Genomic DNA, 15246 nt, shown 5'->3' with positions numbered 1-15246 from the left:
AGATCATGACCTGAGCCAAAGGCAGATGCTCAACCAACTGAGCCACCAGGGTTCCCAAAATCATTGTCATTTTAATGGTTCTCTCTATATACCAGTCCCTGATAGAAAAAAAATTATACTTATGGCCAAGACATGAAATCTGGTGTGTCCGGACTGAAGATGCTTAGAGCATTGTGTGCTCCCCCTAAACATCTCCTTATACATCTGACATTTCTCTTTACACTCGTGTCTCCTCCCATTGAATGGGAAGTCCCCAGAGGGTGGGACTTAGTTTCTGGAAGCTTTTTGCCCATCAACATCTGCTTGACTCTGGGGCTGGTTCAGACAAGAGGGGTGTCAATAAAAGTTTGTTGAGTGACTTAGTGACCTTCCAGAATATATCATTTTGCAAAAAGGAAACAGGCCTTTTGCCCACTAATGGTTTTCCTGGGGCCTGACTTGCATGTGGGCAGTGGTGAGCCACTGGAGCAGAAGAGGTGCCAGGAAGTGTCCATTCTCCAGACTCTGGCAGGCCTTCTTCATTGTCTTTGTCCTATCTTGCTTTATTATTTCATATCATGTCTTTTGTAAGCATTGCTAGTTTGTCTCCCTGAGTGGTTTGTAAACTTCTTCCGGAGATGCCTGGGACAGTCTTTTATTCATGTTTGTTAATGAACCCAAGCAACCTCTCCAACTTTCTGAAAATGATTGGAGAAATGGGCCCCTCAAAGTCCCTCCTGCAGGGAAAGCCAGACCTCTTTCTGCGTTACTTGATTTGGGATATCTGAGGGGCTTGGGCTGTGCCCTGCTCCAAATACGCCTGAAGAATGTTTTCCCTCTTTTGGTCCTGTTGAGTTTTTGCAACAGTAGGTACAAACAGATGATATGCTCTCACCAGGGATGGGCCAAGTTCCCATGGCAGGTTCCTAGCATGAAAAATCTCATCACAGACTCAGGTAGGCCAGCTTTATACCTGCCGGTCCCTGGGATGTGGTCTGTACCCAGCTGATGGGTGTGTGCCCAGAGAGATACTTAGTAGCACAGAGGAAATTCTGAAGTTGGAAGAAGTTAACTGTAGCATCTGGACTTTGTATCTTGGACTCTATTTGTTCCCTATGACTTCTATGACAAATCCTCACATTTTTAGTGACTTAAAAAACAAATTTATTCTCTTACCGTTCTGGAGGTCAGAAATCCAAAACAGGTCTTAAGGGGCTAAGAAGGTGTTTTAGGGTTCTAGGAGAGGAATCCGGCCATCACCTTTTTTGGAGTCTATGGGTTTCCTCACATTCCTTGTCTGTGGGTCTCATCATGCCAACCTCTACTTCTGTTGTCACTTCTTCTCTACCCTTCTGCCTCTTTCACTTGTTAGGACCCTTGTGATGAGTTTGGACCAGCCTGCAGAATCTAAAATAATCTCCCCCACTGAAAGGTCTTTAAATCTCATCTGCAAGGTCCCTTTTGCCATGGAAACTACCATATTCACAGGCTCAGGGATTAGGATATGGCTATCTTTAGGGGGACATTCTTCTGTCTGCCACTTGGGGAAATAATAGCAGAAGGACCAGTGCCTAGAAGAGACTCTACTCAGTGCCAGGGAGACCTGTACAAACAGAAGTTGGGGGTCATCAGTCTTCTGCTCAGTCTTCCTGTGCTGCTCACTGCTCTCAAGAGATAAAGCCCAAAGTCCTCCTGGTGGCCCTTGAGGCCTTAGATGCCACCCCTCTCTGACAGTGTCCCCTCTCTGCTCAGCTACACTGGCTCCTGGCTGCTCCCTGCTACATTTCTAAGGCTTTTCTGGCCTCCGAGCTTGCCTGTCCCTCCCTGACCCATCTGTCCTTGGTTTCTATCTCAGATCTCAGCTCAAATGTCATCTGTTCAGAGAGGCCCACCTCTCCACCTCAACCAGAACGTCCTCTCTGCCCACCCCCCACATGCCTCTCCAGCTACTGTCCTGTCTTCAATGCAAATAGCAGTATCTGAAATGATTTGCTTTACGTATTCATTTTTTTTGCCTGTCTCTCCAGACAAGAATTTACCCTTCTGGAGACCACCAACAGGGTTGGCCTTGCCCATTGTTGGGGCCCCCCCAGCTCTGAACACTGCGACCGGGCGCTTTGTAGGTGCCCAGCATGGGTCACTGTGTGCCCGCCAAGGCTGGCCATAGCAGAGCAAGCAGGGCGGAGGGGGCAGGGCAGTCCTGCCCGCCTGGACAGCCGGCGAAGGCGGGAAAACGAGGCGGGAAACCCAGCAAACAAGCCCTGCGGGTGGGTAGGGTAGGGAGCTCTAGCAGGCCCTGACGCCAGGAAATGGAGCTTGGGGCGATCAGGCTGGCCATCGGGGTCCAGGCGATCTCGAGAGGGGCCCCCACATTCTACTGCCGTGTTTAAACATGGATTCTGGCCCTCCTTGCCCTACTGGTCAGTGCGCGCCCCTGCCCGGGGGAGAGGGGCTGTGGAAAAGGAATGAAAGGTCAGGGGGTCTCTACCCGGGGTCCCTGCCCCGGGCGTCCCTAGGGCTCCTGAGGGACACTCATAGTGGGGGGGGGGGCCCAGCTCCCGCCACTGGGCCGGGCTGCACACTGGGCGCGCCCAGCAGAGCGCGCAGGGCTGGGCGGGGCCGTGGCCCGCTGGGCGGAGTGGGGGTGGGTGGAGGAGGGGGCGCCCCCCACCCCCTTTCTCGCTTCCCGCCACTGCGGCGGCCAATCACCAGGCAGGCGCCCGCCCCTGGCGCGGCCTCCCGCGGCCCCGCAACTCCCAAACGCCGAGTTTTCGCGGGAAAAAAAATCAGAGCAGCTGGCAGCGCGGCGGGCAGCGGTGGCCGTCCAGGCGCTCCGGGTCGCAGGCAGGTCCGCGCGGGGTCCGGGGCCACGCACGCGTCTCCATCGCCATCCCCAGCCAGGCCAGGCGCGCAGGCAGGAGAGCGGATCGGGGCGGCGGGAGAGGTGAGCCTCCGCACTGATCTGGGTGCCTCCCCGGCCCGGGGCGGGGAGAGGGCCCGGCGCACCGGGCGCGGGGACTTTGCAAAACTTTCCGGAGCTGCCCGGGGACGCGCGGCCGGCACCGGCGCACGCACGCCCCGCAGCCTGGCGGCTCTGCACGCCGTCCCGGGCCCTGCCCCCGCCCCGCCGGCCCCCGGGAGTCGCCCGCGCAGCCGAGGCGCCGGCAGGGGCGGGAGGAACGTACTCAGAGCCCCGCGGGGGTCGCGCCGGCCGGGTGGGGGAGGGCCGGGCGAGCCGCAGGGGAGGATGTCAGGCTCCGCGCCTGCGCGCGGGGCGCCCCGCGATTCAATTGTCGCGCCCGAGCCCGATTTCGCGCGCCCTTAGTTCCCCGGGCGCGCCTGGGCCAATGGGGTGCGGGCGGGGCGGGGCAGCCGGGCGCGGCGGAGCCAATGAGCGAGGCGGCTCAAGTGAAGGGGGCGGGACTTGGCGCGCGGGGCCCCTCGGCCGGTCCCAGCGGTGGGGGTGGGCGTGGGCTAGTTGGCGTGGCCCGAGCGGGCGGGCGGGAGAATAAGAGGGGCTCTGGCTCCGTGGGACGGGGTCCCGGGAACGCAAGCCTGCGCGTGAGGCCGCCGTGGGGCCGAGGTGAGTCGCGCGGCGCGCGCGGGGGCGGCCGGGACGGGGCGGCCGGTTGCCATGGCCACCGCGGGGCCGGCCGCGTCGCGCACGCGCGCAGGGGGGGTCGGCGGGGCCGCGGGCGCCCAGGGTTGGGGGCTCCGGGGTCTGGCGGGGGGGGGCGGTGTCCTTCCCCTTCGGTCACACTTAGTTGAGTTTCTGGGACTTCTGAAGTTCCAACCCGCGCCGGACTTTTGGGTTTTCCTCTTGCTTCAGTATTAATCCAGGGAATGAATGAATGAATGAATGAATGAATGAATGAACGAATGAACGAACGAACGAGTCTGGTCCCTCGCCTCTTGGCTGTGTCCTCCTTCCTTCTGTGGACATTGCCCTCCCCCCCCGCCCCCCCCCCCGTGAAAGTCGGAGTGGGTTGGACTGAGCGGTCCGAGATGCCTCTTGCCTTCCCCTAATTTGCCCTCCCTCCTGGCACTTCCACCGTTGTTGGTCATTAATGCACTAATTCGTCTTCATCGACTCTGGGGGCCCTGCTCAGCTGCGGCTGGTCCCCCGGCCGGTGCGCCCGGAGGGCTTTCGGGGAGTTTCCTCGTGTCCACAGACTGGACAAAGCCAAGGTGACCTGAGCGTGGCACGGTGCGGTCTGCTGGTGGCAGCCGCAGAACTGACCCAGAGGTCCCGCTCTCTCCCGCCCAGCACCAGCAGACACCATGTGGATCCAGGTTCGCACCATGGACGGGAAGGTGGCCCACACCGTGGACTCACTGTCCAGGCTGACCAAGGTGGAGGAGCTGAGGAGGAAGATCCAGGAGCTGTTCCACGTGGAGCCAGGCCTGCAGAGGCTTTTCTACAGGGGCAAGCAGGTAAACCCGCCCCGCCGGCTGCCGCCCGCCCAGCACCTTTGTTCTTGCCTGGTCCAGGCGTCGTACATATACTCTCCCCGCCCCTCGTCCGGTCCCGCTTCACGTCTCCACAGAAACCTCAAATGCCTGAGCCAGGAACAAAGGCTCCACTCGCAGATCGACATACCGGGCAGGAAGCTGGCACTCCAGTCTGTAGCATTTGGGCTTTAAAGTCGGTCTCCCCTTGTTTTCTTCTTTTTTTGTTTTTTGAAGCTCCCTTCAAAATAATCTCTAGAAAAGGAAGTTGGAGGTGGCCAATGGAGGACTGATGAATTTTCCAGGAAGAGCCTAGAATCCTTGCTCCGACACTAGGACAGAAAGGGCCAGGTTTTTCTTTGAAACACACGCCCGTGGGCCACAGCCTGCACCTATTTAGAGTTCGACCCCACAGGGCCTGTTATCTAGAAATTTGGATCCGCTTGTTCGGAGTCCGGAGATGGCGCTTGCTGGTCAGGAATTTCCGCCACTCTGGGCCTGCTCCGCGGAGTGAGCGGGAGCTCGTGCTTTCCTCCGGGTCTGCGGGCCCCGCTTTCCTGCCTCCTTTCTTCTCACCCTCTTCCCAGCCCCTGGTGGCCTAAAATGGCCACCCTTGCTTTCTCAGCTGCCCACATTTGGGCGGCTTTCTCTGGGGGCAGTGGGGGGGTTTCCGTGTTTGTCGGTGTCTTTGGGGGACTGGCGGGTTGGCCCATCCTCCTTTGGGTGGGATTTCCCCCGTAAGATAAGATGATCCAGCGCGAAGTGGCCGTCTCGTCTGCAGGGGCCGTCGTAGAGTGGGGTGGACGGTAGGGGACAACGGCATAGGGACTGGGTCCTGGCTTAAAAGTCTTCAGTTAGGCTGCGGGTGCCTGACTTTGTTGTCGTTGCATTTTGAACTGGGTGCTGCCGCCATCTGCTGTCTCCGTTGGGGAATAAACAATCTGCGCCCGGCCAGGGTTTTTTTGGGGGCTGGGAGGTTCCAGTGTGGTTAAACTCCAAAGGAGACCCCGATGATTAATTTCCTGGGCTTGTGGTGACCTTGGAGACCTTTCGCCTGCTTCCTGGGGTGACTTGACTGTCTTAAGGATCCGAGTTAACCCGCCCCGCCTGCGGAGGGGAAGCCAGTCCCGCGGACTCGAGGGTTTGACTGTTGAGTCGCCTGCGCGTTGAGCAAAGGCAGGGCTTTGAGTAAGCTCTGCCAGGGTGCTGTCTCTCCCGCCTCCTCCAACGGCTCATTTCTGTGGCATCCAGACTGACTTCGATGAGCCACTCGGTCTCTTTGTTCGGCAGAAGATCCTTTCACAGAGTTTCCGAGAACCTCCCGCGTGTGCCTGCTAAGCAGTTCACAGCGTGAATCAGAGGTGGCTCCGATCGAGTCGTCTCAAGTGGGAGTATCTGCGAGCGCCTGCCACGTGCCCGGCACCGTTGTTACATTCCAAACGGGCCGAAAAGTCTCGAGAGCCACGAACACCCAAGCGCCCACTCCTCGATCTTGCCCCTGGCATTTGGCCACATTCCAGCTAGCGCAGCCTTCTCTGTCCTCCTGTCTGTCCACCCATCCGTTGTAGTTTTTGGAGTGCATTTCCAAGTTGCAGGCGCTGGTTCACGCCAGCCCTAAGCCCTTGAGCACGCCTGACATTCACTGGAGCCCAGTACGGGTCTGGATTTCTTGTTTTTCTAGGTTAGCACAGGCACATAGTGAGATACACACACGTAAAGCAGAACATTTGGAGTCTGGACAAATGTCTGCACCCACACAACCAAACCCCGTCTCCCTTACTTGGTAAAGATCCACGTGAAAGTCCCTTAGGACTCCTGGAAGTCATAAAGCCTGATGATACCAGGAACACCTGTGGGCGGAAGACGCGTATGTTGTACCTTTAACCGGCGGGACGTCAGCGAGGAGAGACGGTGCTCTTGCCCGGCTTTCACACTTAGCACCGGGTTCCTGCTTCCTGTAACCTCGGTGACTGCCGCCGTCCCCCCGCCTGGCGCTCCTTCCGCACTCGGCAGCTCAGCTCGTGAGGGAATGTTGCAGTCGTCTCTGTCTTCCGGCTGAGGCAGCCAGGCCTAGAGCGTGATGCAACTTCCCCAGGGATGCGGGGGGCCCGGCCTGGCTGCCAGGAGGTGGGACAGCGACAGGAGGGTGGGGACAGGCCTTACCGCAGCAGTCGAGTCTGCAAACAGACCAGGCTGATACCGGTTGAAAGCAGCGCAGTTTCCAGTGGGGGGGCCAGAGAGCTGTTTTTACAGAATGTTCTAGAGAATCTTCGCAGTTCTTTTTTGCTTTTTTTTTTTTCCTTCCCTTTTAAAGAAACATGTTGCAGCAGTCCAAGGTCTGCAGTAAGGTTGATTGAGATGATAAAGCAGAACATAGTTGAGTCTTTCTTCAGGATATGGGAGGGTTTCGTGGCCAGCTTGTTTGGGCTGAATAGGTTGGCGGTTATGTCGCTTGATTGGCGGAAATGCAAGAAGCCGAATGGGGGCAGGGACCCGGGCGGCAGGCCCAGCCTGGGCAAGGGCGAGAGTCATCTGGTGCCTTTTTCTTGGCTGCCCATAAAAATAACAATAGCTGTCATTTGTGGTGACTCCAGCCCGCTCAGGTGTAGGGCCCTGCCCTTTACATAATCTTCCGGTCCCCTGCCCAGGTGGCCCCCTGCCCAGGTGGCTGCGGCCTGAGCTGCTGCGGCGCTGGCCTGGGAAGTGCGCGGGCCGGTCGCCTGGGCCCAGGCCTGCTCGCAGGGAAGGTGCAGTGAGTCAGCTCCGGGTTCGTCCCCCCCCTTGCTGACGCGGGGACCGGCTTGTTTTCTGCAGTTGCCCCCCTTGAGAAGTATTTAGTAGCCAATTGACTGGGAGGGAAACCCCAAGAGCGACCTCCCTGGCCTCGGTGGTGGTGGTAAGGTCTGTCTGGAAGATCAGCCCGAAATGGTGCCCTGGAAATGGCCTCGAGAGGATCGCTTGTGTCCGAGCACCACCAGTTCAGACTGGCTTTTCCTCAGCGCTGTCCCCGGATTTCCCGAGTCCTGTCTGTCAGGCTGCGTGAGGGGGGGTCCCCATCCTTCCCCTGGGGGGCAGTGCCTGAGCCAGGTGTCTGCCGACCCTTGTTGTATAGGTTTGTCTCCCTGAGGACTGCTCACCCCCGCCCTGGGAGTGCCACGCGGCCACAGACCGACTGCAAATGAGCGGGCACGTCCCAGTCAGTCCAATAAAGCTTTATTTACAAAAACAGGTGCAGGCTAGGCTGTCATGCTGGCTGTAGCTCAGTTACGCCCTGTCGTGCTTCCATGCCTTGTCCTTGGTAGGTGCATCCGGGTTTTACTGTCAGGATCCGTTGTGGAATGTACTAGAACAGGTCCCCTAGGGCATTGTGCTGCAGTTTTCCCAGGGCAGGGTGCGCAGTGTTTGGTCTTAGGACTCCTTTCCACCCTCCAAAACAGCTTACAACCCCAAAGAGCTCTTGTTGATGTGGAAGGGTCCTGTGTGGCCCTGGGGTGCCGTCCACTCCTCTCCCCCGCCCCCGCCAAGGTGGGAAGTCCTGTCCCCTCTGCCGAATCTGCGTTCCTGCTTGATGCGGTTTTTCCTGTCCTGTCTCTGTTGGTCTGTCCCGTCTGCATGCTGGGTTGTTGCAGAGCCTGGAGGCTGAGCAGGACCAGTGAGGGGCCTGTACTGCGCCCCCAAGAAGGGGGCAGAGCCGTTTCCTGCTCCCTCCCCCTCAGCTGCCCAGCCCAGCCTGGCAGGTCCTCCTCTATGATACTCCCTTTCCTCCTCCAGCTTGATTGGTCCCGTAGGAGGCTCACTGTCCCCGCCACCTCTTGCCTAAATGGCTGCTTAGAGCTAACCCGAGAACCACCACTTGCCCAAGCCCATGGACCTGTATTTCCTGCCCTCTTGGACCTCTGGGCAGCACCTGGCACCCTGAAGAGTACCCTTGGAAAATGTTGGGGGGCAGAGAGTAGACAGAAACGGTAGGCACCCCAAGCTTTAATCCCAGTTTCTGACAGGGACCAGCATGCTTAGTTGTCAAATCCTATATGTGTTTGTTCACTTTTACACGGTGTGCATGGCCGATAATTCCAAACATCCAGAAATGTCCAGAAAGCATACTTGGGTTAAAAAAGAGAGAAAGACATAAACACCGTGGACAGTTTTGTCTTCGGACCTGAATCTGCTGTACAGGGTTACGTGCCCCAAACCACATACACACACCCTCCACTCCAGGCAGTTTTGAGGGATGTTAAGTGCAAAGTTTGGCTCTACGAGATGTTCACTGTGGGTTTAATTTTAACAATGAGACCTCTAACACAAGGGCAGGTCACCTGTCGTGTGGTTTTTGTAGCTTTTATTAACATTGTTAGCTTAGCCTCGGTTGGAATTTTAGGACCTTTTTTTTTTTTTTTTAAAGTCCTCTCTACATGCAATGTGGGGCTCAAACTCAACAACCCCGAGATCAAGAGTCCCGTTCCTCCAACTGAGCCGGCCCGGCGCTCCAGAACTTTTGGATCTTGATAACGAATCTAAACTTAGAGCACATTGGCATGAGGCAGGCCGGGGCTCAGCCTCCCTCCCTCATGGTTCCCAAGCGTTTTTTCACAGCTTTGGGCAGGCAGAGAGGACACCGCACACACTCTCTCCTGCAGCAAACAGTCGTGCAGCCCTCCTGCAAGGGCCCTTCTGGGAGGTTCTAGAAGTGGCCTCAGGAAGCAGCTGGACCAGCTTGTGAGTTATGTCTGGGAGGCAGAGCCCCATGCCAGCCTGCCCCAGCCTGAATGCCCCCTTCCCTGCCCCGTGTGTGCCTGTTTGCGTCCTTGCCCGGGTCGGCTCGTCGGCCGCCTCCAGGGAGCCTGTGCCTGGCTTCCTGACCCGGGGTGGACATGAGGGGCCTGGTCATGCTCCTGGTTCCAGCTCTCTCCCACTGCCTCTCCGTTGTCCGGGTGCCTCGGTTCATGCTTTATTTCCCTGATTTATCCTTGTTTCCCTTGACCGATGTGAGAGGCTTGTCTGCTTTTGCTGCCTCTCCCTGTCACACTGCAGCTGTGTGGTACTCCTTTGTGTGACGAGGCCATGGTTTTCCCTGCAGGTGCTGCTGTGAACGCGCCATGAGGTCACTGCGTGTATCTCAGGCACACGTGTGAGGGTCTCTGCAGCTCAGGGCTCTCCCTGGGGCCCTTCTAGATCCTCTGGGGATGCTGGGTGGTGTCTGGGGACATCTGTGGCTGTCACAGCTGTGGGGCGCTCCTGGCATCGAGTGGGTGGGGGTCAGGGATGCGCACCCCCGAGAGCAATTCGCCCGATGTCAGTGGTGCCAAGGGGGTGTTTGCCTCATGAGGTGCTGGGCCCCAGGGTACACATGTCTTATTCATCCTTTTTGAGGCCCCGTTTGGCCTGCCTTTTGGTTTCCTTGTCACAGTTACACTGGGGACGCTCGTCCCTCTTCATCTTTTTAAATTAAGCCACTTATCATGAATTTATATGTGTATAAACTTATTTATATTTACATATTTATTTGAGTCCTTGATGCTCGGTGATATCAAGAGGAAGGTTTGGTGATCCCTCATATACCTGGCCTCCTCGCACAGTCCCCCCAGCCACCTACATCCCCACCTGAGTGGCATGTTTGTTATATTCGATGAACACATGTTGTACAACTGATGTTAGGGTTCCTTTCTAATGTGCATTCTGTGGGTTTGGACAAGTGTGTAGTGATGTGGCCCCGCCGCTGTGGCTCCAGGAACCTTCTAGCCCTGGAACTAAACCCCTCCCTGCCCCACATCGCCAGTCACCCCTCCTCCCACGGATCCCACCACTCTCTCCGTAGTTTGGCCTTTTCTAGAATGTCCTTAGGGTGGCATCACACCATGTGTACCTTTTTGGACTCCCTTTTTAAAAAACAAAAACAATAACAATCCAACAGCTTTATGAGCTGTAATTCATGTACCGTGCAGTCCGCTCCCTTTTAAGTGTGTCGTTCATTGGTTTTCGGCGTCTTTACAGAGTTGTTCAACCACCCCTGGAGGCAATTCTAGGACCTGTTCTTCACTTACATACTTTGTGGTATCGCTTCTCAGCCCCTGACAACCAATCACCTGCTTTGACTGCTCAGGAGCCCGTCCTGGACGTGTCACATACGTGGACTCACACAGCCGTGGGGCCTCCTGTGTCTGGTTCCCTCCCTGAGTGTCGTGGGTTCAGGGTCCGTCCCCGGGGCGGCATTTGTGGGCGAGTGAAGTGCCCATATGGGGGACACGTGTGTGGGGGACACGTGTGTATCTGGTCCCCCGTTGATGGACAGGTTGTTTCCATCTTTAGGCTGCTGTGAACACGTGTGTGCAGGTTGACTGGTCTCTTCTTTCCCGTCTGTGTCCCCTCCACCTATTGTGACAGCTGTCCTGTGTTGGCCCTGTGTGGGAGGGCTGGCATCTTGTCTCACCCACCTTGGCCTCCCTGTGGTTCTGGGCAGGGCTGGGCACATGGGAGGCTCTGGTCTCCCGCTGGGCGAACAGGTGCAGCGGGCCCTGGAAGCCCGTGTGGCTGGAGGCAAGTGTCGATGTGTTCAGATGCACCTTTCTGGGGGTGTGGGGGGTGATCATTCATCAGGTCCTCTGGTCTGTGCTGGATAAAGCGTAGCAGCCACTGCAGTGAAGAGCTTTGCACCTTGGAGCTCGCCCTCCCTGTGACCCCTGTGCTGCTTGCATATTGGGGCAGCCAGGCCTTTGAACACCAGCCTTTGGTAAATGTGGGGAAGGAAGGAAAGTTGATTATTCCTGTATTTGTTTCCCTTTCTCTTCTTTTTCTTTAGGACACCTCTTCTAAACCGGTAGTTCTGCCCTCAGGGGACACTGGGCAGTGTCTGGGGACATCTCTGGTTGTCATGATTGGGCGTGTTCCTGGCATCGAGGGGGTGGGATCAGGGATGCTGCAACTCCACAGTGCCCAGGACAGCCCCCGGGAGAACCGCCCGGTCCCATATGTCCACAGTGCAAGGGCAGAGACCTGCTTTAGGGACCTCGGGATAGGACAAGGTGCACTTGTGGGTTCTAGCTGGGTGTTGGTGGAGCGCCGTGGTGCTATGGGATCGTTTCTAATAGAAGATAATTCCTCTGCCTTTTGTGCCACTGGGATGCGGCTCAGATGATAGAACTCCTCCTTGAGTTGTGCCAGCGCATAGGGTCCCATCAGTGACTCCCGTGGGTGGAATTAAGATAAAGGATTTTGTAGAGAGGGGCAGAGCCGTCGTGGAACCTGGTGAGTGTTGGGTGTGCCTCTCCTTTGGTTCATAGTGGACAGGGTCTCTCCCCCTTGGCACCATGAACTTTTGGGGCTGAACATTCCCTGATGTTGAGGCGTCTTGGGCACTGCAGGGCTGAGCAGCATCCCTGGCCTCACCTACTCAATGCCAGAAGCACCCTGGTTGTGAGGATCGAAATGACTCCAATGTGTTGTCAAGTGTCCCCTGGGGCAGGATCACCGTGGGTGGCACCCTGTGCCGGGGTTCCACTGACCCCCAGGAGTTCGCGTTCTTTAACCATCTGACCGTTGAGGTCCTGTGATGCTGCACACATAAATACACACTGAATTGGGGGAAAAGTGGTGACTCTCATGTGCTGGGGTCACCCTGGTTTATACTGTCTGATCTCTTGGGGATTTATTCTGTCTAGTGTGAGCAGGGACTGGACTCAGGTTTTTCCCCTAAATAATTAATGCAGATTTTGTCTTGACACCACGGACATTTTGAGCCAGATCACCCAGTGTTCCCTGGAGGGCAGGAGTGCCCTCAGGTTAGCCCCAGTGATGAAGGTAGTGCATTTTTATTATTCCAAAAGTTACAAAGGACGGGATATTAAGAAACCTCCCCCGAGGTGTGATGCGTGTACCCAGCACGGCTGGTCTTGCTGTGTGTCCACAGAACATTCGCCATATGACACAGGGAATCCTCATTTGAGAGAGTCTAAGGACCCTGAAGGAAGGGGGTGACCGTGTGTACTCCCCCTCCCCCCGGCAGTGGACAAGTTTTGTCCTGTGATCTGATGTAGATCCTGCCGTCCATGAGGACAGATTTGGTACATTGTTTATGGCTTGTTTCCGTGCCTGGCACCCAGAAGACGAGCACTGTGTGTCTGGCGGGCCACTGACCTTTGTCTTGGTGTCTCTGCAGATGGAGGACGGCCACACTCTCTTTGACTATGACGTTCGCCTGAACGACACCATCCAGCTCCTGGTCCGCCAGAGCCTTGTGCTCCCCCCCAGCAGCAGCAAGGAGAGGGACTCTGAACTGTCGGACACAGATTCCGGCTGCTGCCTGGGCCAGAGCGAGTCTGACAAGTCCTCAAACAGCGGCGAGGCGGCCTCAGAGGCGGACGGGAAGGCAGGACTAGCGGATGAAGACACGTGGGACGAGACGGAGCTGGGTCTGTACAAGGTGAGTCTCTCGTGGAAGGTTTGGGGTTGAGCTTTCGTGCCCCCCCCCCCCCCCGCCGATCTCTTGACCCCCAGGACCCCAGGTGGCATGCGCCATGCCTCTCTGTCATCACTGGCTTTCCAGTTGCCCAGCTATACCACAAGGGTAGGCCGCTGCCCTCATTCCCTTGGCTGGTCCTGCTGTGAAAATCGCCAGTGGGTGGTCTCCTGCGGCTTCCCTGCGGAAACCCAGTATTCCAGCATCCTTTGTGATGCTTGATGGCAGGTCTTGGGCCTGGGTTTTATAGGGGTCCCTGTGCCCATCTTTACGGTGGCTGTAAAGCTTTGAATTTGCTGCCTCCCACTCAAGATGAGACAGTCTTACATAAAGATCTGGGTTCCCAGCCTGTCTAGAAAAATGGGCACTCTGGCCTCCACGGGCCACAGGGCAGGGGTGATTCTGTCCCCGAGGGACACTGGGCAGTGTATGGGGGGATGCTCCTTGCATCGATGAGTGAGGGCCAGGGACACTGTTCAATCCCTCACAGCGACCAAGGACTGCCCCCTACCCTCCCCCACCAACAATCACCAGGCCCCGACGTCAGCAGTGCCGGAGCTAAGAAATCCTATTATAGTATATATTATATTTGGGTTTGTGTCTCAATCCTGAAGCATCCAGTGTCCGAGAACCCAAGCAGTCTCTGGTCAGCGGTGCTGGTTGGATGCTCCTTCTCCAGATTGGATGCGAGTGTTTTGTTTGTGACAGGTCAATGAGTACGTCGATGCTCGGGACACAAACATGGGAGCGTGGTTCGAGGCCCAGGTTGTCAGGGTGACGAGGAAGGCCCCGTCTCAGGACGAGCCCTGCAGCTCCACCTCCAGCTCGACACCAGAAGACGACGTCATTTATCACGTGAAATATGATGAGTGAGTGTCACTGCGGTGGGGTGGGCCACGGTGTTGGCCCTCTGTGTATGGGACCTGGAGTTTGGCACTGCCTTGGGGATGAGGATCAGGATTTGGGGGCCTCCACCCTCACGGTACCAAACCACCCAGGAGGCCACCCCAGAGGACTCCTCTATCATGGTGATCCACAGCTGGGCTGACCCCCTCCTCAGGTCATCTAGTTGGAAATATGCCTCCTGACCCCATTTCCTGTCTTACTCTGTTCATACAACGTTCACTGAGTGAAGCCTCTGGAGTTTGTGGTCTGTCCCTCACTGGAATGCACCAGTACTTAGCGAGTGCTCCCTGTGTGCTAAGCATAGGGAGTCCTTGTCTGTGCACATAGAGGATGTCTTGGACCGTCTCGAGTGGCCATCCCAGAATACTACAGGCAGGGTGGCTAGATCTCACGCTCTGGAGGCTGGAAATCCCAGATCACAGTGTTGGCGGGTTGGTGCCTGGTGAGGGCCATCTTTCTGGCTTGTAGACTGGCTGTCTTCTCACTGACCTCACGCAATCTTTCCTTTGTGGGGCTGAGAGTCCACCCTGGTGTCTCTTCTTGTAAGGACTCCAGTCCCAACTGGATTAGGGCACCACCTATATGACCTCGTGCAACCCAACTTACCTCCCCATCTCCAAAGGTAGTCCCATTAGGGGTTCAGGCTTTATGATGGGAGTTTTGGGGGATCCAACTTGGTCTGTCACAGAGGGCAAGCCGACCTCCCCAAGAGAGCTCTCATTCTGGGGGCCTAGGGGCCCCCATCTGCTTCCCTGACACTTTTTTTTTTTTAAGATTTTATTTACTCATGAGAGGCATAGGGAGAGAGAGAGAGAGAGAGAGAGAGAGAGAGAGAGAGAGGCAGAGACACAGAGACACAGGCAGAGGGAGAAGCAGGCTCCACGCAGGGAGCCCAATGCAGGACTCGATCTTGGGTCTCCGGGATCACACCCTGGGCCAAGGGCAGGCGCTAAACCACTGAGCCACCAGGGATTCCCCCCCCCCCCACTTTTTAAAATAAGATTTTATTTACTTATTCATGAGAGAAACAGAGAGAGAGGGGCAGAGACACAGGCAGAGGGAGAAGCAGGCTCCCCACCCAGGACCCCGGGATCACGCCCTGAGCTGAAGGCAGGCGCTTAACCACTGAGCCACCCAGGTGTCCCTCCCTGCCACTTTCTGGCACATCTTCAGTTTAGCTCTGCAGAAATTAAGGAGTAGTCAGATGAATGAGTCCGCAGGGCTCCCAGCCTCCTGGTTGGGGTTGCAAACTACGGCCTTAGGGCCAGATCCCACCACCTGGATTGGTAAAGAAAGCTTTATCAACGCCCATTCATTGAAGTTTGGCCTGTGGCTATTTTCTTGGTGCTAGAGTTGAGTATTTAGAGACCTTCCAGCTTCCCCTGGCTGAAAATACTCACTGTCTGATCTTTACAGGGCAACCCTGGTTCTTGGTGATTTACTGGGGAAACAGCGTGTTT

General features: G+C 56.6%; 1 protein-coding gene across 2 annotated transcripts in view; it reads left to right on the top strand.

The window, feature by feature from the left end:
- Positions 1-2683: 2683 nt before the first annotated feature.
- The window catches only part of UHRF1 (ubiquitin like with PHD and ring finger domains 1), a 32272-nt gene continuing 19709 nt past the window's right edge, over positions 2684-15246 (top strand). The window contains exons 1-4 of one of the 2 annotated variants that reach the window (XM_055343826.1): positions 2684-2923; positions 4247-4413; positions 12581-12844; positions 13589-13749. In XM_055343826.1, the coding sequence (XP_055199801.1) occupies positions 4261-4413; positions 12581-12844; positions 13589-13749 (578 nt within the window). In that variant the 5' untranslated portion in view covers positions 2684-2923; positions 4247-4260. Of the gene's footprint in view, positions 2924-3386; positions 3563-4246; positions 4414-12580; positions 12845-13588; positions 13750-15246 lie in introns of those variants that run through there. The other variant, XM_055343825.1, reaches the window with a different exon arrangement.

The sequence above is a fragment of the Nyctereutes procyonoides genome, unplaced genomic scaffold (assembly GCF_905146905.1).
Source record: "Nyctereutes procyonoides isolate TBG_1078 unplaced genomic scaffold, NYPRO_anot_genome, whole genome shotgun sequence".
NCBI lineage: Eukaryota > Metazoa > Chordata > Mammalia > Carnivora > Canidae > Nyctereutes > Nyctereutes procyonoides.
Note: the sequence above shows the minus strand (reverse complement) of the source record. Positions and strands in the feature narration are given on the sequence as shown.